The sequence below is a fragment of the Hyaena hyaena genome, unplaced genomic scaffold (genome assembly GCF_003009895.1).
Source record: "Hyaena hyaena isolate Hyena2069 unplaced genomic scaffold, ASM300989v1 scaffold_1759, whole genome shotgun sequence".
Taxonomy (NCBI): domain Eukaryota; kingdom Metazoa; phylum Chordata; class Mammalia; order Carnivora; family Hyaenidae; genus Hyaena; species Hyaena hyaena.
The window spans coordinates 121156-145440 of record NW_024082398.1 but is presented as its reverse complement, the minus strand read 5'-3'; the positions used below and the strand labels follow the sequence as shown (position 1 = coordinate 145440).

At 50.6% G+C, this 24285-nt stretch overlaps 2 protein-coding genes across 3 annotated transcripts in view; one reads left to right on the top strand and one right to left on the bottom strand.

The window, feature by feature from the left end:
- The first annotated feature begins 75 nt into the window (after positions 1 to 75).
- Positions 76 to 23440, top strand: ZFP57 (ZFP57 zinc finger protein). Of its 2 annotated transcripts, XM_039224749.1 has the most exons (8): positions 1531 to 2122; positions 2361 to 2436; positions 10822 to 11031; positions 12065 to 12324; positions 19645 to 20104; positions 20909 to 21035; positions 21468 to 21554; positions 22218 to 23440. In XM_039224749.1, exons 5-8 carry the CDS (start codon positions 19868 to 19870, stop codon positions 23417 to 23419), a joined length of 1653 nt encoding a protein of 550 aa, XP_039080680.1. In that variant the 5' UTR covers positions 1531 to 2122; positions 2361 to 2436; positions 10822 to 11031; positions 12065 to 12324; positions 19645 to 19867; the 3' UTR covers positions 23420 to 23440. The 2 variants fall into 2 exon arrangements, with proteins under 2 accessions (XP_039080679.1, XP_039080680.1); XM_039224748.1 differs by lacking the exons at positions 1531 to 2122; positions 12065 to 12324 and adding an exon at positions 76 to 165.
- Positions 23441 to 23547: 107 nt separating this feature from the next.
- The window catches only part of MOG (myelin oligodendrocyte glycoprotein), a 10893-nt gene continuing 10155 nt past the window's right edge, over positions 23548 to 24285 (bottom strand). Inside the window, exon 8 of the mRNA XM_039224751.1 lies at positions 23548 to 24199. Within this exon, the coding sequence (XP_039080682.1) occupies positions 24186 to 24199 (14 nt within the window). The 3' untranslated portion in view covers positions 23548 to 24185. The remainder of the gene's footprint in view (positions 24200 to 24285) is intronic.

The following is a 24285-nucleotide window of genomic DNA, read 5'->3' as shown; positions in this document are numbered from 1 at the left end:
GCAGCGGGACAGGTCCCGACACGCCTGCCGGGGGCGGCCGCGGCGGTGGGTAGCGTTTCCCCACGACGTAGGCTGAGTTCGGCGTCCGGTCGCAGACACACCTCCACCTCTCCTGCCAGCTGCGAACTGCCGGCGTCCCGAGTGGACGGTAAACTTCCCTAATATGTGAGTTATAACACACGAGGACGAGCTGTTTTCATTCGACTGTAACCTACAGTCTAGAGCAGAAACCCGTGACCCTGAAGGGACGGCTTCTCGGTGCCGGGCCTCGTTCCCTCCTTACCCCGCTTGGCCGGGCCAGCCAAGCGGACGGCTGTGCCGAGCCCCTCACGTACGGGAGTCGTGGAGCCACCCCTGTCGGCTCTGGAGGAGAAAAGCTGTGGTCCTCCTCGGGAGAAGCTCCGCCCCGCAGTTTCCTGCAGTCATGGAAACACACACAGTAGCGAAGGGATTAAAACTCCCAGCAGGCTACTGAGCATGACAAGCCCCATAATTTCACTCACCTGGCCGTCACGTGATCTAAAGAAGGGCGGTCTGTTGCTGAGCCCTTGACGTAGGCAGTTTCTGTGTGTCTCCTTTGGAAATGGAAATTGAATGAGCTCTTCCCCTCTGCCTTTTCACTTTGACCAGCATTCCGTGCCCGTCCTCTGTGAGTAGATACTGTCCTGTGCCGGCGTTGTGAGGCGTGGCCCTTTCCCAACACCTCACGGCTGAGTCTGGGCTGCAGAGTTGAAAACTATTATCTGATCATCAGGAGCACAAATGATTAGAATGCAGTCTGAGTAATGGGAGGGCAGAGTGAGAGGCAAGGACCAGCGCAGGACACCTCAAGGGAGACTGCAAGTGTTTCAGTAAAAAGGGTGATGCAGCAGTATGGTAAACGTAGAGAGAAAGGTGCTCGTGTCACGTGATACGGATAATCAATTAACAGATGATTGTGAGTACTTGGGATCACATACTCATGTTAAGTTCTGGGCTAGATTCTGTGGACTGAGAAATAAGCAAGGTGGTCATTTTTTTTAAATATCAAAACGGAATTGCAAGGTATGGTAACTAAAAGTTAAAAAAATATAACTAGGTATTCATAGGCAAATAGGGATGTGCCTTAAGAGTTTAGGGAGATCCAGTATATGATACCAGATTCATTCCAACAATATAACCACATTGTACTTGTAAATATAAATTATACTTACTACCCTTTAATAGTCTAAATTTCAGCATGAAAATGTTAAAAATGATCAGGAATATGGGAATCACAATGTAAACCCCGATTGATTTTCAAATGAGTTGTAGAAATAAGAAAATGTCAAGTGTTCAGAAGAAGGTAAAATCACTGTTACATAGACTCATCCGGAAAGACTTTATAGAGAGTCAGAGGCTTGATCTGTGGATGAGAGACAACTGCCGTTTTATGGCAATTTACCATATGTCAGGCATAGTGCCAGGCTCTTCCATCTAAACCACATTTGTTCTTTATGACCCTCGGGAAGCAGATTTTTGTCTTACATCTCCATTTTATAGATGAGGAAACTGACTTAGAAATGGCTACTTGCCCTGAGTCACACACCTCAGAGGCGACAGAATTAGGTCTCAAAACAGCCAGGGCAGGCTTCAAAGCCCATGCTCTTTACCGTAAATAGTACAAACAGAAGCACAGAGATGACATGCCAGGCATCCCCGCTGGCTTCAATATGACCTCATAGTAACTCAGATTAGACCAGGGACGACACATAAAAAGTTGGCAGTCCCGTGTTGCCATCAGCCTGACCCCAAATTCCCATGGTAAGGGGTTCAACAGGGAATGGCCTCATAATGGATTTGGAGTGAAGGATGAGTGGCGGGGGAGTAGGCAATCAGATGAGAACAGTTTCAGAAGCAAAGCTTGGAGGGCAGAGATGCTGTATGTGCTGATAGAGGCAGAGAGTGCCCGGACCAAGAAACTGCAGAAAGAGAACAGACTCCAGACGCTGGAATGCGGGACTCTGTCCAGAGAGGGCAGCTGGGACACTGAGCCGTCCAGCGGAGATGTGCCTGTGCAGTGCTGCGCCAAGGAGCCAGTCTCTTCCCTCTCCCAGCCCCAGAATCGAGATTCAGAATGGCTCACGAGGAATCCACAGGAGATGTGCGCTTTTTGTTTCTATGAGAGGATTTTATGCTCTTACTAAATTCTCCATCACAGGGTTGCAGTGGTTACCACAGAGGACATGGACCTGGAGTAGTCCTGCCTCTTAGCAGGTTTTCTCTTTCTGGGGGGACATGCCTTTGGCTTTGACCAAAACAGTTGGGTTCTTTGGTTCAGTCAGTACGTGAGCAGGCATGTTCTGATGCTTCTTATATTCCTCTGCCTTTTTATCTTCCAGATTGGCCTGGGCTAAAATGTCTACAGACCCCAGGATTGCTGCAGGTCAGCAGTCACCACTGGAGAAGAAAATCTTGGTAAATAATCTTTACATCATACAGTCTGGAACTACTAGGAGAAGGAGCCTTGGGTTTAAAATCCTGCACAGGTGACTCCTGTCTACACTGGCAGATGTGTTTCGCTGTATCCACACTTGCAAAACAAAGTACTATGTTGAAAACGCCCAATACTATATTTTAAAAACACTAGTTACTGATTTTGGTGGTGGGTAATTCAAATTTCAGAGTTCATGGGCTCACCTAGGAGTGATGGGAGTAAAAATCAATTATTACACCCACATATCTTTTCTCACTGTCAGTAATGAGGGTCTGCTCCTGTTTAAATGTGTTCAAAGTAAAAAGATGGTCCCATTATGAAATTCTCTACCTCACTTTGACAGAATCTGGGTGGTGTGCATACAACAGCAGCAAGACAGCTGATAACTCAGAAATACCAGGAGGAGTACAAGACCCTGTGTAGGGAGCAAGCTCTTTCTCTTGACTACTGGCTTGCCAAAACAGAGTCTTACTATAATAAAAGAATAGTGGAAATGAAGGAACAAGAGACAGGGTGTGAAATGAAGAAGAAATTGGGGGAAACAACCCAAAGCATGGAGAGACAAAAACGCTATTACATGGTTCCTGCGAGAGAGGGGAGACACCTAGAAAGGCATGTCCAGAGAGCAGGTCAGGTCAGAGAGGTTAAGAATAAGCCATGTAGGCCATTACCACAGGCCTACATCCCCAGATGTACCACAGGCACCTTCCCCAGAATTGTGCCGGAGGAGCACAGCATTCTGAGTGCACAGAGGAGAAAGCAGGTGAGTGAGAGGGAGCAGGTACAAATTGAAGGTCACCAGGAGCGCATGCTGCGGGGCAGAGAGCTGGGAGAGCAGAGACTCAAGGAGGGAGTCATGAGAAAAGACCAGAGGCCGCCGCTGACCCGTGGGAGGCACAGGAGAGCAAAGAGCAAGGTGAAGGAGTTTGAAAGCATCACTGCATATCCACTCCTGCAGCCACGCAGTAAATGTCGGATCAAAGTGAATGTTCTTGTGGAAAAGAATAGAGAAGAAGGGAATATTGTCATTAAACCGCATCAAAGAAAATTCCTAACTATGCCACCCTTTTTGAGAAGCCAAATAGGAAAAATAAAAGACTAGTCAAGTTTCAGTGCTTTTAGAATAAAATCATGTCTCCAAAGTGTACTTTGTTTTTCGAACTATTCTCCGTGTCTCCCCAGAGTTCAGTGAGATTGCATCTGTTTCGCATGGCTCAGCTGTTTTTAGTTGCCTCTCTCTGCTCAGGTTGCTAATCCTCTGTGATGTTTTTTTCCTCCTCTCTTGGGTGGTTGGACAATGATCTGAGTAAGAGATTGTTCTTGGCCCCCGCCCGCCTTGCCCCTGCCCCAGCCCTTGCCAGGTGTCCTGATGAGACTGCTGTAGGTCAATGTTGGGTCTCTGAAATCACATTCATAATTTTATCAGGGAGCTACTGATGGGGCCCTACAGTTTTGTTTGTATAAGGAACTTACTTGACAGCCTCCTCTATACCAAGTATTGTTAGTTACTGGAAGTGAATGAAAAGAGGTCCCTGCCCTTGAGTGATTCAGGAGTAATGGCATAGACCACTCCACACTCACAACATGGCCTGGGTGGTCCTGGAGGTGAGCACGGATTCTGTGCAAAGGCGGGCACCTGACCAAGCCCAGCTGAGCAAGGAGGGAGGCCACCGAGGGAGTGGCCTCTCAGGTTGCCTCCAGCTCCACACGTGGCCATGAAAACAACATCTTCTCAACATTGGATCCACTCAGAGATAAACCAAACTCTCCCAAACAGATGTCCTCCAACCCTCATTGATAACTCAGAAATCAAATTTACACATTTAGTGGGAATTTCAGTCGCCAAGCAGAATGAAATTTAGTGATTTCATTTTCAGTTCATTTTTTCCCCAGATACCTAAAAGTTGGGAAAGTGGGGGTTTGGGGGTGGTGAGTAGAGAATCAGAGACATGGAAAATGCACACTGTGGGGAGCATCGCCCTTCAGCTGTGGGGGTCCTGATGCCTACCCTCCTGGGCAGGCCACTCACTCATACCCCCCAGTTATGGGACTGTCCTGCACTGTTGCTCCTTAGGATGATAGCCACCTCCCGCCTGTGCCTCCTGCGCATTGCCCTGCGCCTTCTCTGACCTTGCGTCACCGTGTCCCAGGGGTGGACCCTCAGCCTTGCAGCGGGGAGTATGTCCAACTTAGAAACCCCGATCAGTAGGGTTAGGATAAGCCCTTTGAGCACCCCCCTACACTGTTGGTGGGAATGTAAACTGGTGCAGCCCCTCTGGAAAACAGTGTGGAGTTTCCTCAAAAAGTTAACAATAGAACTCCCCTATGATCTAGCAGTAGCACTGCTAGGAATTTACCCAAGGGATACAGGAGTGCTGATGCATAGGGGCACATGTACCCCCAATGTTCACAGCAGCACTCTCAACAATAGCCAAATCATGGAAAGAGCCTAAGTGTGCATCAACAGACGAATATATCAAGAAGATGTGGTTTATCTATACAATGGAATACTACATGGCAACGAGAAAGAATGAAATCTGGCCACGTGTAGCAACATGGATGGACCTTGAGGGTGTTACGCTGAGCGAAATAAGTCAGGCAGAGAAGGGCAAATACCATACGATTGCACGTATAGGAGGATTAGGAGGAACTTAACTGAGGACCATGAGGGAGAAGAAGGGGGGAAATAGTGGGGGAGAGAGGCAAACCATGAAAGACTCTTGAATAGTGAGAACAAACTGAGGACTGATGGGTGTGGGGGGGTAGAGGGGTGATGTGCATGGAGGAGGGCACTTGTGGGGATTAGCTCTGGTTGTTATATGGAAACCAACTTGACAATAAACTATTTGTTAAAAAAAAAAAAAAAAAAAAAGATAAGCCCTTTGAGGGGCACCTGGATGGCTCAATCAGTTTGGCGTCTGACTTCGGCCCAGGTCATGATCTTGCTTGTGGGTTTGAGCCCCGCGTCGGGCTGTGTGATGACAGCTCAGAGCCTTGGTGCCTGCTTTGGGTTCTGTTTCTCCCTCTTTCTCTGCCCTCCCCCACGTTCACGTTCTCTCTCTCAAAAATAAATAGACATTAAAAACAAATTAAAAAAAAAAAAGAAAGAAAGCCCTTTGAGTTGAGTGGGCCTGAAAAGCAACCTGGCTGGCTTAGTCAGTGGAGCAGGGGACTCCTCTTGATCTCAGGGTTGTGAGTTTGAGCCCCACGTTGTGCTTACAGATTACTTTAAAAAAAAAAATACAGGGACTCCTGGTGGTTCAGTTAATTGTCCAACTCTTGATTTCAGTTCAGGTCATGATCTCACAGTTCGTAGGATTGAGCCCCACATTAGGCTTGCGCTGACAGCGTAGAAACCGCATGGGGTTCTCTGTCTCTCTCTGCCTCTCCCCGTTCACGTGCTCTTCTCTCTCTCTCTCTCAAAGTAAATCAACGTTTAAAGAAATACGTAACTGTAAAGTATTGTTTACCATGAGGATTTTCAGTGCTAGACACGGTGAGGTCAGCCTCCCGTCTTCCTCCTACAAACCTAACGTAAGAACAGCTGGCAAACACAAGGCACTTTCACAGCTCATCCAGCTAAGAGGAAAAGCCTGGTGGGCGGGCTTAGTTTGGCCAGACCTGACCATCATGCCTACCTCACAACTCACCTTTCATCTTGAACTGTGTGTGAACAATACCATCTTTACCCCCAAGTAACCATGAATCATGAGTCACATTTAATGCTTTTCTTTTTTCCTGTATTCTTTCTTCTTAAAGCAAAATGAATATACAAATGGAAACATCCACATCCAGTTGGGAGAATAGTAACAAATGTCCAGGTACTTGCTGCTGAGGCAGAGAACTGGAACCCCGGTGCTCACATATACACCCCTCCCTCTTCCCTAGAGGCAGTCACTGTCCTGAATTTTGTGGTAATTAACACTGGTATAGTTTTCGCCATCTATGTATGTATTCCTGAGTGACATAATTGTGCACCATTGCCTGTTTATGGCATGTATATAGATGAAAATTATATAATTTACTTTTGCTCATTATTTTTTTATTCGTCCATGTTGATGTGAAGCACTATGTATTTCACTTCCTTTCTTTTTTCCTCTTTGAAACTTTTTTCAATTTTTTTAATGTTTATTTTTGAGAGAGAGAGAGCATGAGTGGGGGAGGGGCAGAGAGGGAGGGAGACACAGAATCCCAAGCAAGCTCCAGGCTCTGAGCTGTCAGCACAGAGGCCAGTGCAGGGCTCGAACTCACAAACCACAAGATCATGCCCTGAGTTAAAGTCGGACGTTTAACCGACTGAGCCTCCCAGGCACCCCTGAAACACTTTGTTTACGAGACTTCCAGGATAACATGTTCTCCTGGGTTTTCTCCAGCCTCACTGGTTTCTCTTCACAGTCTCCTTGGTTGATTCTCCTCTCCTCCCCAGTCTCCTGGTGCGGGGGGTGCGTCAGAGAGAGTCAGTCATTCATCTCCACAACCCTCACGGCTTTACGTGGTCTCTCCACTGAATTACCACCATCTAAGAATGGGTTTCTCCGCAACATGAATATGCCACATCTTAATAACCTACTCTATTGTTGAGGTCATTTCCAATTTTTGATTTTGTGAGGTATTGAGTTTATTTATTTTGAGAAAGAGTGAGGGGGGTGCAGAGATTCCCAAGCAGGCTCCCCAAGGTCAGCGTGGAGCCTGACGTGGGGCTCGATTCCGTGAACTATGAGATCATGACTTGAGCTGAAATCAAGAGCCGGATGCTCAACCAAGTGAACCACCCAGGCGCCCCTGTTTTTGTGTTTTTTATTCTACAATAAAATAAAATAATATTTCTGTAAACATTTTTGTTTAAGTGTGTTTCTGGGGCACAGTGTGCAAGAGTGTCCAGGGCATCTAAGTTGCGGGACTTTCACAGTCCAAGCCTGGTCTTGGGGCCTGTTTTCATTCCACTGTGGTGTTGTGCCCACAGACCTGTTCTGTAGAGTCTGTTCAAATATTTGTTGAAAGAAAGGACATTTGTTAACTGCTGGAAATAGCTGTGTCCAAGAGAGCCGAGTCCCCAAATACAGGATCAGCTGATAATGTGCCACTCTACCTTCTTGGGTCCTGTCTGTGCATAAACATCGTCTTTCTTTGTTCTTATATTTCATTTGAAGTACTAAAACATCTTAATTTGTTTTTTAATACCCTTCAGTGAAATTCATGATTTTTATCCCCTTTCCAGAACTATCTTTGATGCTTTCCAGGCAAGGTCACTCCCATTCTCTCTTCTCAAGGCACCTGGCAGCATCATAAAATAAGATTTCATTGAAGTCTGGATAAAAGGGTTCCCAGAAGAGGAGGATAGGGAGCTCAAGTCCCTGGAGACACTGGTTAGGAACTCTAACAGCTCTCTGTTGTCTGCAGGACAGGAGTCCAGCTTTCTCAGCCCTCAAGCACTCTGTGGCTTCAGAGGAGATAGAGAGATACTGGAGGCCAGGTGACTGACTGACTCCACACGTGCGGAACTTGTCAGTCCACACTCTGCTGACTGATGGGTGGAAGGATGGATAGGGCGGGTCCTCTGAGTTGTATGAGCTTACAATCTCACGGTACAGATGGAGCTCGATAATGCTAGTAGAGAAGTAGTAAAGCTAATAGAAGCATCTAAGTGCCTCAGAAACAGAGAAGGACTACCTGGCCTGCTGGGAGCCACACCGGCCTCGCTGGGTGACAGTCACAGCAAGGAAATGGCAGCGTTTGCACAGCTCCTGCCATGAGGAACGAAAACTGGCATCTCCTTCTGCTACTACTGTCTCATGTTGGAAATGAGCCTGCTGGTATTGACCAGGCCTCACGATATTCCATATCAGACCGATATTCCCCACACAGATTCCACATAAGGAAAAGCATATCCCTGCCTTTTCAAAAGAGATTTTAGATGAAAGCACTGTGGATGATTGTCAAAAGGCTCTTCCTATGGACCTAGATCCATGACCTAGATGATAAAGGGGGTTAAGAACACAAGAGTTACAACTGAGCCTGGCCCCCAGACAAAGAGCCTAATTTAGAGTTAAGGAACAGATAAGGGCAAAACTTAAGTTAATGCTTATACCTTTTCTAACTGGTGATGTATGGCAGTCCCTTCCCCAAGGCCTACTTTCTGCAAACACCCTCCCTTACACTGGCGGCTGGGATGGGGATAGATAAGAGTAGCTAAAACATAAACCCAAAAACAAAGGCTGACACATTTAGGGCCTCCATGGTGTTTACACATTCAGCATCAGGTTCAAAAAGGTTTCCACAAACAACTTATTAACCAGCTCAAAAACAACATTTGTCCTCTTGTGAACCAGACAGAATGACTCCTGGCTTATCTATATACAGTTAACCTATGTCCTAATCTTTGTGTTATTAACTTAGAACAAATATGTATGTTATCCTGTTTTTCACTAAGAACATCCTGTTATTTCCTTAGTTGTAAGATTTACTCAACCTCACCATGATTGGAGTAGTTCTGCAAGAATACTTCTGTAAAACCTGTTTCTGTACATTTTCCAAAACATCTTATCACAGAGAACTCTCCATTGTAAAAATTCCATTTTCTGATGCCATGTTAATGTTTGACCTATAAATAAAGACACCAAAACTGACAGGGCAGACATGCCTGCCTGGTGATCAGAAAGAATCTCGGGGCTCTCTCAGTCTCTCTCTCGTCGACACCGTCCATCCTTCAGGGACCCCTGGACCTGCTGGAGCTGGACTCCGGCACTGTCCCTTTGGACTAGAGCTAAAGAGCCTCTTCGTGGGGGCACCTGGGTGGCTCAATCAGTTAAGCACCCGACTTCAGCTCAGGTCATGATCTCATGGTTCATGGGTTCGAGCCTCACGTAGGGCTCTGTGCTGACAGCTCAGAGCCTGGAGCCTGCTTCAGATTCTGTGTCTCCCTCTCTCTCTGACCCTCCCCTGCTCATGCTGTCTCTCTCTCTCTCTCTCAGAAATAAATAAAACATTAAAAAAAAACCTTAAAGGGGTGCCTGGGTGGCTTAGTCGGTTAAGCGTCCGACTTTCGCTTAGGTCATGATCTCGCGGTTCGTGGGTTCGAGCCCCGCGTCGGGCTCTGTGCTGACTGCCAGCTCAGAGCCTGGAGCCTGTTTCAGATTCTGTGTCTCCCTCTCTCTCTGACCCTCCCCTGCTCATGCTGTCTCTCTCTCTCTCCCCCTCTCTCTCTCCTAGAAATAAAAAAAATAAAAAATAAAAAAAACCTTAAAAAGCCTCTTCACGAAGCTTTACAGAAGAGGTGGGGACTCGTGCTGAAGGGGAGAGGTCTGGTAAGCAGATGAGAAAGAAAGGGCACCTGGGCCCAGGGAGCACAGGTGCACAGGACCTACATGTGCGTGGATGCGGGCACAGGGTTAGGGCGGTGCCTGCAGCCGAGAAGAGCTGTCCTGGTCAGAACAGGTGGGGTCTTGTGTGGCAGCAGTCTGACTCAGTTGGGACATGCAGAAGAACAAGAATGGGCAAAAGGAAGTGGAAATTACTGAATTAATATAATAGTGTTAAGAAGCTGCCATTCAGTGTTTGTGCTGATATCACGGGCATCAACAGTTCATTAAAGTAGGTGTGCAGGGACCCCTGGGTGGCTCTGTCAATAGTTAGACGTCCAACTTTGTCTCAGGTCATGATCTCACAGTTTGTGAGTTCAAGGCCCACGGCGAGCTCTATGTTGATAGCTTAGAGCCTAAAGTCTGCTTCAAATTCTATGTCTCCCTCTTGCTCTGCCCCTCCCCTCCCAAATAAATAAACATTTTAAAACATGGGCTTGGAAATTGAGCTAAAAGTTGAGTTTTTAGAAGATGAAAATGGATCAGGAAATGCCACAAAGAATATAGCTGTTGGCACAAAAAGGCATGAGAGTGTAGTTCTCATCTAGCCAGAACTGTTCAAAGGAGAAGCCATCAGAAAACATGCTAGAGCCAGAAAAAAAAAAGCAAAGTCGATCGGGATGTGTACTGAAACATCTCTGACGGTAACCAGCCCCATGCGGATCTGAAGTGCCCCTGGTTAAGAAGCCTCCCCCATCCCTTGCACACGTGTCCCACTCTGCTGTCATTATGGGGTGATTCCTCTCACATAACCTTAATGCTCATTTGAACTTGACTTTGTAAAACAGGATGCAAGTCTCCTCCCATCTGAAAGCATTGCTGTGAAAACTGCATAAGTTGACATGACGTAAACAAAATGTGAGCCCCGTTTTCCAAATGCCTGTCATACCACTTTGTTTTTACTAAAGGCCTACATGAGAACCTGTTCTCCCTAACTGAAAAAAAAAAAAAAAAAAAACTAAAAAGGGTTTTGGCCTTTATGAAAAAAGCCACTACTTGTTCTTTCAGGTCTTTGATAACAGTGAAGCAGCCTATTGCAGGCCTTCAGAAAGTGGGAGAAACCTGAATTTTGTTGGGAGAACAAGGAAGACTGGTGGAGTCAGCTCTTGAGGAGACAGCCTTTCATCACCATACCTCATGGCTTCTGAGTTTACATGCAATTGCCGAGAGAGAGAGCTGCCAAGTAGTTTGTGAATGTTGGCATCTTCCAATACTTGGGTAAGTTTAGCCCAAGCTGCAGATGTGGTGGCTGTGTGCAAACGGTGTAGTTGCAAACTGTTAGGGTTCTCCATGTGATTACATTTTTACAGTGATAATTTCTGTCCAAAACCAAAGATGCCCAACAAATCCATCAGATGGATTGATAAATTTATCTCAAGAATATAAAAACCAGGAAACTTGTTATTGGAGGAACACTCCCAGCTGATATTGTTTTCCCCCAAAGTTTTCCCTGTCAGAGTGTGGCAGAAATTCCAAGGAGGTAAGGCACAGGGGAAAAATACATATATATTGAAGAAAGGTGTTTCCTTCATATGGCTTATTTTCTGTGGGTAGAGGGAGGCCTGCTTGGGATTCATTCACTCTCTCTCCCTCCCTCTGCCTCTTACCCCCCTCAAAATAAGTAAATAGAAACTTTAAAAATATAATGCTGAAAAGTTTGATGAGTTGAAATCAGCAACATCATGGTCAGATTTCTTGTTTGCAAGCCTTAGACTTGGGTGAGTATAAAGAAAAAAAAGAAAATCAGTAAAAAAGTATTTTAAAGTTCTAAAGTATTTCAAACCACCGGGCCTCACAAGAGACTGGAACTAATTTCCTCATCTTTCCTTGTATCTGCTCACTCTCCTTTTCCACTCACTCTTGTTCTCTGTGTTCTCATAGTGCAAAATGGCATCTCTGCTTTCCCATAACCTCATGCTATCAGCTCCCTCCAAACTGGATGGTTCCTAGTGACCTATAAATACCCTCAGCTCTCTCCCGTGTAAGTCTGCTGTGCTAGCCCTTTGCAGTCCTTCAAAGCCAAGTCCCTTAGAAAGTCTGGATCAGGGGCGCCTGAGTGGCTTAGTCAGTTAAGCGTCCCACTTTTGCTTAGGTCATGATCTCACGGTTCGTGGGTTCAAGCCCCGCGTCGGGCTCTGTGCTGACAGCTAGCTCAGAGCCTGGAGCCCGTTTCAGATTCTGTATCTCCCTCTCTCTCTGACCCTCCCCTGCTCATGCTGTCTCTCTCTCTCTCTCTCTCTCTCTCTCTTAGAAATAAATAAAAATATTAAAAAAAAAAAAAAAGAAAAGAAAAGAAAGAAGGAAAGTCTGGATCAGCTGCCTGCACTCTGGCCTCTATGCCCATCACTTCACCAGGCCCCCTTTCACTGAGTCATCCAAGAGCTCCATGCAGCTAAATCCAGTGGACATTTAAGGGTGGAGTCGAGGAAAGAGAAAGTGCCAACGATGGGCACAAGACCTGAAAGGCTTTGGCAGCAAAGACAGCATGGAAGAAGGATCAACACATCCAGGGTAGGAATCCCATCCTTAGAAAACAGAGGGACAAGGAAGTCAGTAATCCTGAGGAGTTGGAGACAGATGAGGAACCAGAGTCGGGCACCAAAGGAACCAGATAAGTGAACAGTTGGAATACTCAGGAGGAGAGACCAGACTAGGGGTAGAAATGTTGACAAAACTGATCTGCCATCTTGGATTCCATCAGGGATGGGCAACCTGCAGTTGGGGTTAGGGAAGCCCCAAACAGAAATAGGTCATAAGGTCACAGGGGCAGGAGACAAGCAGACAATTACTATAACCCTCCTACTGAGTCAGGTACATGAAACAAGACTTTGAACTTATTGAAACATGTCTGATAGTGACTTTAGCCATGAAAGTTAAAGTGCTTCAGGATGTAAAGTTTATAAGATTAGTGTGTTGTTTTATATGGATCTAATTATAAAGTCTTTCACTGAGTTAGCATCACAATCAGAATAAGGCTGAATAAGAGTACATCTTATCCCTCAAGGAGGTTGGTAAGCAGGTCAGCAATGCCGTGCTAGCATAGGCTTTCTCACATTCACCAGTTACCTGCTGTCAATTCGAACAGTGAGTAAGCTGTACCTCATCTATCAAAAATCATGTTTTTGTTGGTAACATCATAGAGACTAGAAGGATAGTGGTGTAGAGGGAGAAATAAAACTTATTAAGTGTCTGCCATGCATCAAATACAATTAATTTTTTCATTTAATCATGAACACATCTTGAATCCAGGGTAACTAATATATCCTGACTTAGTTAAGAAGTCTCTCATATTGACATAGAATTTTGTTGAGAGCAAGAAGAAATTTAGCCAATAGATTTCTCAAACTTTCTGGCATGTAACATATCCAGATATTCTTTTATGTTTATATACATATTTTATACATGTAAAGTTGTGTTCTGTAAGTGTGGGGGTCTGTCTCTTTTTGCCTGTCCAAGCTCTCTTTTTATGGCAAGCAAAATCCCACCCTCTTGTCTTACACAGTTGCTTACCCCCAAGTCCCAGCAAACCAAAGCAGCCTAACCTCCTGGCATAGCGATTGACATCAGTGTAGCCAGTGGTCGGCTACAGTGGTTGGCATGTGAACTGAATGGCACCAATCAGAATCCTTCCCTGTTTCAACAGGAGGAACAAGAACATTTTTATAAAATATACAGAATCCACTATGTGTGCGTGGGACTTGGGACATAGCGAGCAACGTACTCAGTCAAGTGGTCATTACCCTTATAATCTAGGACCAAGTAAGTCTGAGAATGCAGGTACTGAACCAGAATTAAGTTTGAATCTCTTAGTGCTCCCCCTCCTCCCTCCCATTTTGGCTGGGCTGCTGCCAAGGGGAGGGACCAGCCTGGCCAGTCTGGGGGTGTCATTAGGCTGTGAGGGAAAAGAAAGAAGCATCATGTCCAGAAATTTCCAAAACAGGTCTATACAACCTCCTGTCTTCATCATTACTCAGGAAGTAGCCAAGGCAATGTAGGAGCCCGACAGTGACCACGAGAAAGAATGGTTAAGGAAGCAGAGATGTGCCTGCAAACATGACTCTCTGCTTGGGCAGATCATGCTTGCAATCAGGTTGTTCTGCCAAGATGCCTGCACACAATATCCAAGGTTAATGATCCGCTCGCATACGAGGGAATATGCCCTCCTTAAAAATAAGGAAGAGGCTGGAGTTCTGGGCAGACTTCTTAGTAAACATGCTGTGGTCACTTCCTCCCTTTGTTCCCTGCCCCCCCCCATCCTTGGAATGTGCTTGGCTTTTTGTCCTTATTTGGTAAAAGAATGCATTTCTTAGATTTTGGTATGTGTCCAGCGACCAGGGTATAAAAACGAACCGCAAGGGGGCTTGCGGAGAATTTTTCCCTCCATCCAGAGTTGTGTCTTTGTCTGTCTTTTGTGTGTCTTGTCTTTGTGTCATTTCACCCACAACAGACAAGATCATGCTTTTAGGGGGATAGCAGCACAGGGTGACCAAGTGCCTTACCAAGGTGGGCTAGGAAGAGGTGAAGGGAAAAGACTAAAAAAATCCTTTTCATTCAGATTTTGAGAAGGCTATTCAGCCTGTGAATGCTGTGATAGGAAGCATGAAAGATCCACTAATTACCTTGAATATCAGCCCATTGTCAAGAGGCTTTGCAATAAAAGGCACACCATTGCCAGACTAAAAAGGGTCTGAAAAGCCAAAACATGGTGCAGATTAGTTTCAAGGGCTATAGTGCTATTGCTGAAATAGGCTGATTAGACCAGAAAAGCAACACTGTACCCTAAAATAGTGTCAGCAGTGGTGAGGCACCACTCATAACTCTGAGAGGGGTCAGAAATCCAATTAAGTCCATCTGCTAGGAGCAGGTGTGGACAATGCCCCTTGCTATGTGGTCTCCCTCCCTGTGAAACAAATGGAATGGTCACAAACCCAAATCAGAGCCTGACCCTTTGCTTTGTATCCAGTGCACAATGGATCCTGGCAGCAACGGGGGTGATCTGTCCCTCGGCACATAGGTTCCAGGCCCGGCTCATCAGACAACAGGCCCCTCAGATGTTAGGTCAGCTGTTGGCTGTATTTCCACGGCATTATTTCTGTCTCCAAGGAGAGATGTGTAACCAGTTTAGCTTTCCAAGTGGCAGACCAAATAGCTAGGCCATTGGCACAGTCAGTAAAATTATAGGAAGGCTGATCTATTGGTAAGAACCATGACAATGGTCCTGAGTTCTGCCCCCCAGGTAGAATGACAGCCTCCATGTTCAGCTGTGAGTAACTGGCTCTGAGGCTGAACGTCTGTGTCAGCCAGAAACAGCACTGTGTTCTAGCTTCACCGAACCACAATGGTCCAGGCCTGGTGACCTGAGAGCCCTGCTAAGCCAGCAGCTTTGCTTTAGATGGCAGACTGGGAAATAAAATTCTCCCCAAAGGGATATCTGCCATTTTTCTACATAGAACTGAGACATTTGGGCCAGTCAGCTGCATCCCTAAACGTACCATCCCCGAGTGACAAGCAAGGCTAACCAGATCCCTCCCACTTGGTGAGAAGTTGAGTCCAAGTTGGCCAGCCCTCAGATATGACTATGAAGCCAGAATGTCAAAGCTTCCTTGGGTTTGATGTTTAGTTTTTAACAGGAGCCCGATAACAAGGTAAAGCTTCTCTTCAAAAGGACTGCACCCAGTGACCGTGTCAGGAAGGTGATGGGTCCAAAACTGAGGGTGCCGCTGTTGGATTCGCACCTTGTCAAAGGCTCCAATCATCAGTCATGGAGACTTGTAGCTGTTGGCTTGAAACCTCAGGAATTTTACCGAGGCAAGGGGGAGGGAGGCATCTGAAACAGGCCACCATACATGGAAGGCAAGGAGTGACTGAAGAAAAAAAGCAGGCCATGTTCCGGGTTGGTAGGTGGCGGTTTTAATAAGCAAGGGACTTACATATGAAGTTACTCCTGGATGGTCACACACCTGTCTGCCAGAATCTAAAAGTTTATATAGAGACCTTGACTGGGTTTAGTCATGTATTCAGTCCACATGGTGTCAACATCACCTACTCTCTCAAGACTGTATCCCTGAATACCTTCCCTTGTGAGTACATCCCAAGGACAGGAGCGAGTGAGGAGCCTCTTGATTGCCCAGGTCCTGCTCTCTGGCCAGCTGGTGGTCACATCCTCTGGATGAGCTCCTCCAACAGTGGCTCCGTTGGTAGAGCGCTCGCCACAGCTTGCCAGACTGGTACAGAGGCCTTGTATTCTATCGTCTGTGTATGAATGAGAAGGAGTCCAGGCAGTGATTATAGACCCAAGCATAAAGTTGGCACAGGCTTTTACAGTTTACAAAATACGTCTGTAAACATGGCCTCCACTAAGTCCTCAAAGGCAGCTGCTAAAATGGTGCTCTGGCCATTGCTAAATTCCAGACCAGGGTCTTTGTCATCAAGCTGGTGCTTAGCTCAAGGGTTTGCGTCGGTGTTTGGAACCATGCAGATCAGAAGCAGGAGGGCCTCCCCTTTGTCCCTTCTCATCAGCCTTCAGTTGTATCAAACCCAGGCCCCAGGCTCCATGTAGAGAGGTGGCCACATTCCCAGTCCTCCTCCAGGCCCGTCTCTTCACACCTGTGGAACCTCAGTGTCTGCCTCCTATCTTGTTCCACGTTGCTGCACTCCCAGCCCACATTTCAGAATGCTTCTCGGCCTCTGTCAGCAGAGTCGGCTCGGTTTCCCCTACCGGCTGTCTTCTCATCACCGTGCACACAGCACTGCTCTTTGTCCAGGTTTTCGACTCCTGTTGCTCACTTGAGCGTCTGTGGCACTGAGCGCTGCTGCTGACGAACACTGCACTCTCCCACTCCCTCCCCAAACCTGTGGTCCAGCACATGCTGAATAAGCAAATAAATTCCCTATTCGTTCCTTCATCTGTTTGCTGACCCTCAAGACTCGAGGACCAGATCAAAGTGGCAAACTATGGTCCAGGCTCCAGCTGCCTAGTGTTGTAAATAAGGTGATTTGTAACCAGGGCTGGGATTCGAGCAAGGAAACAGGCATGTTCGTGCAAGTTCAGGGTCAGATCCTATCTACTGAAAGGCTGCTTTTGTTTTCTCACGCTTGATGGAAAGCACCTTTGTCAGCCCTTCCCCCAGCCGGCTTTCGCTTGTGTCAGGATGGTGGCCCATCCGCAGGAGCACCTCCCGCTTTCCCTCCCACCCAGCCCCCACCCCCAGCAGCCTATCTGACTCTGCAGAGTGCCTCAGCACACAGCCTGGGATGGTCTGTGCCCCAGGGGGCTGCCCCTGGCAGCCACACAGTGGTGCTGACCCCGGAGAGCCCTGCTGTAGGGAGTCGGTCTTCAGGCCCCAGAGCAGCGGGAGGCGGGCTTTGGGACTGCTTCCTCACCCCCACAGACAGAATAACAAGTCTACCTCAGGGGATGCTTGTGTGGATTCGGTGGAGGCCATGTTTACAAAAGTGCTTTGTAAAACCCTGTGCCAATGTGAAACATAAAAGATGATCATAATACAAAGTGCACTAAGTGCTAGTTGAGAAAGAGATGCCACTTGAGAAAGTGAACTGAGTTGGGGTAAGTGGCCCAGGCCAGCAGAGCTCCACCCCACAGGGTCCTCTGCTCCCTAAGCTCCAGCATTGAAGTCACCATGTGTGATCTGCCCTTTGTCTTCATTTTTCTTTTTATTATTTAACATTTTTTGATGTTCATTTATTTTTGAGAGAGAGAGATTCAGAGTGTGAGTGGGGGAGAAGCAGAGAGAGAGGGAGACACAGAGTCTGAAGCAGGCTCCAGGCTCTGAGCTGTCAGCACAGGACCCGACACGGGGCTCGATCGCAGGAACTGTGAGATCAAGACCTGAGCAGACGTCGGACTCTTCACGGACTGAGCCTCCCAGGCGCCTGGCCTTCATTTTTTCTAAGATGCTGTGTACCTGTGTTTGCTCCTCTCCTTTTGGGGGCCTGTGGGTCTCGTTTTTCTCCTTTGGGCTCTAGATGATGGTGGTTGGAGGTTGTGAGTTTCAATCAGTAATCATTTAATCCTCTTTCTTCAAGAGCAAACGAAGGTTGGGAATAAGGCGAGGTCCGGCGCTGGGTGGGACCAGCGGTTACTACGGGTGGGAGGGTGGGCTGCTGAGGGGGGCGGGCCCTCTTCCTTTCTGGTTCCTCAGACTGTGAACTCTTGACCTTGGCGGGTACACAGCCTTGGCTGAGCCACCGGGCAGTGGGCTTGCGGAGCCGGGCGGCCGGGCTTGGAGACACCCCACGTCCCCGAGTCGCGTCCCCAGTGCGCGGCGGGTGAGTGGGGCCGCGGGGTGCGGAGCCCGCGCGGGTGGAGGCGCGAGCCGGGTCTCTGACCCGCGCTGGTCTGCCCAGACCTCGGCAGGCAGGGGGCATTGCGCCCCTCACCCCGGAGGAGCTCCGCCCGCAGGGACCTGGGGGGAAACCTCGGTGTCGGGGTGTGGCCCGGTTCGCTCGGGGAGGTCTGGGTGGACGGGGTCCCTCCCCAACCCCCTCCGGGGGGCGTTAATAGACACATGGCGCTGAGCCTTCTCTGCTCCCGCTGGCGGGAGGCTTCACCCAGGGGTCTCGGGGCTGGACAGGGGCCGGAAAGGGTTCTGGAAGGCATAGCGGGGGTCGCATACAGGGGGGACGGGTGCGGGAGAAGTGTGCAGGGGCGGCGGGGGCGTGTGCAAGGGGGGACGGGCGCAGACGGGGGTGCGTGCAGGGGGGTTTGGGGGGCGGTTGCGGGGAATGCATGCAGGGGCCGTGCATATAGGGGCTCTGCCCGCCTCGACCAAGGACCCAAAGCTCGCGCAGCTGGAGTGGAGCGGGTGAGCCCGGGTTTGGGTCGCGAACTGCTGTGGGAAAGATGAAGGTTTGGGACTCAAGAGGGAGAGGCCGGGTGCAACCTGGGAGCAGGAAGATAGCAAGCGACACGTTTCCTCGGTGGGCGCGGCGGGGACCTGCCTCCTGGGAGGGCGGGACCCGGGTCCGCAGGGTGTGCGGAGCCGCCTCCGTCCGCTCAGAGCGTACGGAGGTGCGCGGTGCTGAGCGAGCCCGGGGCCCCCTGCCCGGACCCCAGCAGACGCTGTTCCGACCTCTCCGGCGGGGCGGGGCGGGGCGGGGCGGGGCGGGGCGGCCGGGCCCTGCTGGCTGGGCCGGGGGTGGGAGGCCGCCGGGGGTCGGGATGGGAGGCCGGGCACGGTCCAGCCGGCGCGTGCGCACAGCCCCTGTGCGTGGTCCCGCAGGCAGGAAGGTGGGAGAGAGCCAGTGGGCTCAGATCCAGGCATGCCAGCTCCAGCGTCAGGTGCCTTTTTCCCTGCTGTTTCCTTGTTCTTGTGACCCCCCCCCCCCGCAAATGCAGGGAGAGGCTGCCAACAGGAGGGGTGGGGACCCAGCCCCCCTGACAGGTGGGCACCCCCAGAGCTGGCTCCACAGACAAGCCCAAATAACTGAGCCTACAGATTGTTTCAAGCTTGTGCCCTAGAGCGTCTTTGTTACCTTACACAGAACGCACATTATAAATACACAGGATCACATCCTTTTCAGGATTAGAAGGGGTCTTAGTGTCTCCTTTGACCTCATTTTCTGGTAAAACCAGAGCAGATGAAGACGATTGCACAAGGTTTTGTGCCCCCTCCGGGGCGCGTGCTCAGTGGTGCAGAGGCTTCTAACACGAGCTGTACTGGCATCTCTGGACTTCAGGTTCCTTAGGGTTATTACCTCCTGGGGCCAGAGCAGAGCTCAGGGACGCCTGATGCTCCCCGACCAGACAAGGAAGCTGTGGTCACTTAGTCCCCCTCTTGTTTCTGCATCCTTTTTTCCCTCTGACTGCAGGTTCCTAGAGGTTGGCGCCAGCTAGGGGCTTGGAGCAGGAAGGAACAGAGGGCTGGTGTCTGCAGAGCCTCAGCCTGGCATTCCTGGGCACCGGCGGCTGAGCCCCGGTGACCGGCGACCGGCCTCTGGAGCCTGAACCAAATGTGTGCTGGGGTATAAAAGAGACTTGAGACCGCAGACCAAAACAGGACCCTCAGGGCACATACCTTGGTCTTGGGAAGTCATGCAGAGCCCTGAGGCATTTGCAGAGCCCCTCCATCTGCTCCCTTCCTGGGAGAAAGAAAGCCCCAGGAAGGGGTGCGGCCAGCCCTGGGGGCCAGGTCTCGAGGGGAGAGAGCTGCAAACCGACCCCACAGAGGAGAAGCCCATCCAGCGTGTGCAGAAACTGCTTCCTCCGGTGGAGGAGGCAGCCCAGCAGGAAGCCGTACGGAGAGAGTGCAGGTGGAGGGCGTGGGTGCAGGTGAGGACACCCAGCTGGGGAGGGAGGGACTGTCCCAGACCCTGGAGCACTTCCGTCTGTCCCCTGTCTGTGGTCCCACAGAGTTTCCGATTGTTCCAAGGTCGACATCTCTCAGGACATGGGGCTGCCAGGCCTGTCTTGAGCCTCCACCCCACCCAAGAGCCCTTCCTGGAATTCAGGGAGTGTCGGCCCTTTTTATGTATATTCAGTGTACATGCCCCCTGCCCCTCCACATCTTTTCTTCCCTCCTCTCTATCCTCTCTCTCCTTTCTATTTTTTTTTTTTTTTTTTTTACTTTGAGAGAGAGAGAGAGCGCGCGTGTGAGAGTGCATGTGCACCTGAGCAGGGGAGGGGCAGAAAGAGAGAGAGAACCCCAAGCAAGCTCCTCACAGTCAGCACAGAGCCTGACGCAAGGCCAGATCACATGAACTGTGAGATGACCTGAGCCGAAATCAATCAAGAGTCGGACGCCTAACCTACTGAGCCACCCAGGTGCCCCAACTTCTATTCTGTTAGATCAACATTGCTGGCTTTGCACCTGTCTTTTCCTATTTCTCCCCTCCTTGCATGGTTTTCTTTCTTCCTTCCTTCCTTCCTTCCTTCCTTCCTTCCTTCCTTCCTTTCTTTCTTTCTTTCTTTCTAAGATACCTCTACATCCAGAGTGGGGCTCGAACACAGAATCCCGATGTCGAGTCACCTGCTCCTCTGACTGAACCAGCTGGGCACTCCCCTTCTCTGTTTTAAGCCTTGTGCTTGGATGCCTGTCTCCTGTACAGACTCCCTGAGTCTCTCCTGCTCTTCCAGAAGCCAGTCACCTTTGAGGATGTGGCAGTGAACTTCACCCAGGAGGAGTGGATATGTCTAGATGTCGGTCAGAGGGCCCTCTACCAGGACGTTATGTCAGAGACCGTCAGAAACCTGATGTCTGTGGGTGAGAGGCTGGCGCTCACAGGGCTCTTGGGCCATCTGGTTTCCCTGAGCGGGCAGATCAGCTCCCAGGTCGTTTTACTGACCTCGTACCTTCCTTACCTTCCAGGTGTGAAAGATGTAGGTCAGTAAGCTCAGGGTAAAAGAAGAAATGAAAGCCTGTGTGAAGGCAAAGATAATACTTGTAACTTGATGACAGTTTGAAAATGTACCTATTATCCGACCAGTGTTGACTGAGTTGTTACTGTCATGTGCCGAGGACTTCGCTAGGGGCTCTCCTCCTGGCCCCTAAGTGTGTGTCCCACATCGTAGTCCTTAAACCAAGGATTTGGAAGGAGGTAGCCTGTTGTCCCTGTTGGATCAGCAGGGGTCAGGCCTGGGGCCTTAATCTTCTCTCCTTCCCACCCATGAGTCGGCATCTTTCTGTCTAACCCAGATCTGGTCACGAAGCTTGAACAAGAAGAAAAACAGTGGAGGGTGGAGCTCCAGGTCCATTCCCCCAATGGAAAAGGCCTCCCTTCAGGTAAGCACTGCTACGGCAGGAGGGAGGTCAGGGCCAGGACCTGCCTTGGGTGGCTGGGAAGCTGACCCAGACAGAGTGCCAGGGCTTGGGCACCCTACCCCCCCCCCCATCCTTCCAGGAGACTAGGGGACCATCTGCTCACATCCCGTGGCCCAAGAAGAGTATCTAAACTATTTAGGACAAGTGAGCATCTGCAGGCTCTAGGACCGGACCACACACAGGCTGTGTACCCTCCTTCCGAGGGAGGGACATGAACTCGGCACTGAGCTCATGTAGGGGATGCTTGTGCTGACCACATGCCCCGGCTGGCACCCCCTTCCCAGCTTGAACAGTGAGGGCACTGCTTTTCACTTGGGTGTCCCTGTTTGTATGACACAGAAGGTCACCTGTAGGAGTCTGTTGGAGTGTGAAATATTGAAAATGAGAGGAGATGGGTTTCCAGAAATGTAGGTGTGGCCAAAAGTTCTGATCTCTGATCTTACTGGAAGATTCCACTTTAAATTTTTATTTGCTTCTAATGTGAAAACCCAGAGGCCTGTTCTGTCTCTAGCCTGTGAGGTCTGGAAGTAGGGGAGGATGGCACGGCGGGGGGGGGGTGGCATAGCCTGGCCTGGGCCCTCTGCTGGGTGGGTCTCCTTAATCTGCGCCCCCCCACCCCCCCAGGAAGCCAGACACAGGAGCTTCCAGAAGGGAGCCGGAGCAGCAGGGGCAGAGATAAGGAGGGCCCCCGTGCTGGCAGAGGCTCGGGCGGGCCCTGTGGCCCTGCGGGGTCCGGGCGCAGGGCCCCCAAGTGCTCAGCCCCGCAGCCCGGGCCGCCGTTCCCCTGCCACGTGTGCGGCAGGACTTTCAGCAAGCGCTCCAACCTGCACAGCCATCAGTTTGTGCACAACCCCCACAAGACGAACAGCTGCAGCCAGTGCGGGAGGTCGTTCCGGAACCCCAAGGACCTCAGCTGCCACAGGCGCCTGCACCTGGGGGAGAGGCCCTTCTGCTGCCCGCTCTGCGACAAGACCTACCGCGACGCGTCAGGCCTGAGCCGCCACCGCCGCGTGCACCTGGGCTACCGGCCCCACTCCTGCGCCTCGTGTGGGAAGGGCTTCCGGGACCAGTCCGAGCTCAAACGGCACCAGAAGACGCACCAAAACCAGGAGCCATTGGCCAGGGACTGGGAGCGCGTTGTGAGGCTTCTGGGCGCCAGCGCTCGGTCTCAGGAGTCTCCGCACGGGAGCCAGGCAAGCAGCCGGGAGCCGGCGGCCAGGACCCGAGAGCCTGTATTTGGAACCAAGGGTCCTGTAGCTCAGACCCAGCCGTCTACAGACAGGAAGCAGGCGATTGGCGTGAAACCTCAGGCACAGGCCACTGCAACCCTGGGGCCTGTGACCGGGACCCAGGACCCTGACACCAGAACCCCCTGCCTGGACACCGGGTCCAACTGTCCCCCAGCAAAGCCTTCAGGACTCAAGGTCTTCTCTGGCTCCCACTGCCCTCCGACGTTTAGCAGGAAAGCCTGCCTGTCCAGCCACCAGAAGGCGCACATCACGGAGCAGCCACGCTGCTGCTTCCGCTGTGGCAAGGCCTTCGGGTCACTGCCGGGGCTGGCCAGGCACCAGCACACACACTGGAGGCAGCAGGTCTACCGCTGCCCCGTCTGCGACGTCTGCTTCGGGGACAAAGAGGGCCTTGTGGGCCACTGGGGGGGCTCCAAAGGCAAGGACGCGTGCCGGGCCACCCTGGCTCAGTGGCTTGGCTTCTTCCGTGACGCCTCCCCTTTGGCAGGAAAGGAGACGGTTGTGCCCCCGGATCCCGGGCCCCAGGAGAGGGCAGGGGGCGGGGGAGAGTGTTTGCAGAGCAGAGAAAGCAAGTGAGGCCGTGAGGGTCTTGGGACATAAAGAAGCAGCCATTCTGTGCGCCTGTGTCTCCTAGTCCTGACCTCCGGATGCAGGAAGACAGGGGAGGGGTCGTGAGGGAAATGCAGAAAGGAACAGGGGTGAGCAGTGGTTCACGGAAACTTGTATTATTATGACTTAGCACCTAGCTTGTTTCTTTGTGTCTGAGAGACCATCAAGTAGTAATTGTTGCAGAAAACATTGGAGGTTCTGCTGGACAGGAGGGAAGGGCTGGAGGGAAGGACTCTGGGCGCGGGTAGTGACACGTGACACGGGGTGTGGCCTCCACTGCAGGCTTGGCCTCGGCCGGCTCCCCAGGCCTCCCAGCAGCTCACTCAGCTCCGATGGTTTGGACCCTCCTGCCCCTTCCCTCAGCCCCCCACCTCTCAGCTCTGCCCCTCGGGACAGGACCACCATTTCGAGGTTAGCACATTGGGATGTGCAACAGGGGTGCCCTGGTCACAGTCCACGGCCGAGAGCCTGCTGCCTGTGTCACTGTCCAGCTCAGGTGTCATCGGGGAAAGGAGCGCCCACCTGGCTGTGGCCAGAGGGGCTTCCAGTTGGACGACTGGACAGGAGAGATGAGGAGACAGAAAAGGCTGACGACAGAAGGAAACTCAATCCTGTTGGGAGCTCCCAGCATCCCTGGAAACGCAGATGGGAAGGTCCCGGCAGCAAGGAGGCCAGTGAGTGCACAATGTGGGGGATCCCGCATGCTGAGGGCCAGTCCGTGGACCAGCGAAGCTCAGAAGGGGTTTCCTAGAAGGAGGAGAAAGTGGCTTGAAAATCTGTCAGCGGTTCAGAGCAGCAAGCCATTAAGCCCTGGCGGGGGGGGGGGGGGGGGG

What these genes read in the sequence shown, in the direction of transcription:
- ZFP57 (XM_039224748.1), top strand. Translation starts at nt 19,868, where the DNA reads ATGCAGAGCCCTGAGGCATTTGCAGAGCCCCTCCATCTGCTCCCTTCC. An exon ending in GGTGGAGGGCGTGGGTGCAG is followed by an intron (nt 20,105 to 20,908) that starts GTGAGGACACCC and finishes CTGCTCTTCCAG; the next exon opens with AAGCCAGTCACCTTTGAGGA. An exon ending in CAGAAACCTGATGTCTGTGG is followed by an intron (nt 21,036 to 21,467) that starts GTGAGAGGCTGG and finishes TGTCTAACCCAG; the next exon opens with ATCTGGTCACGAAGCTTGAA.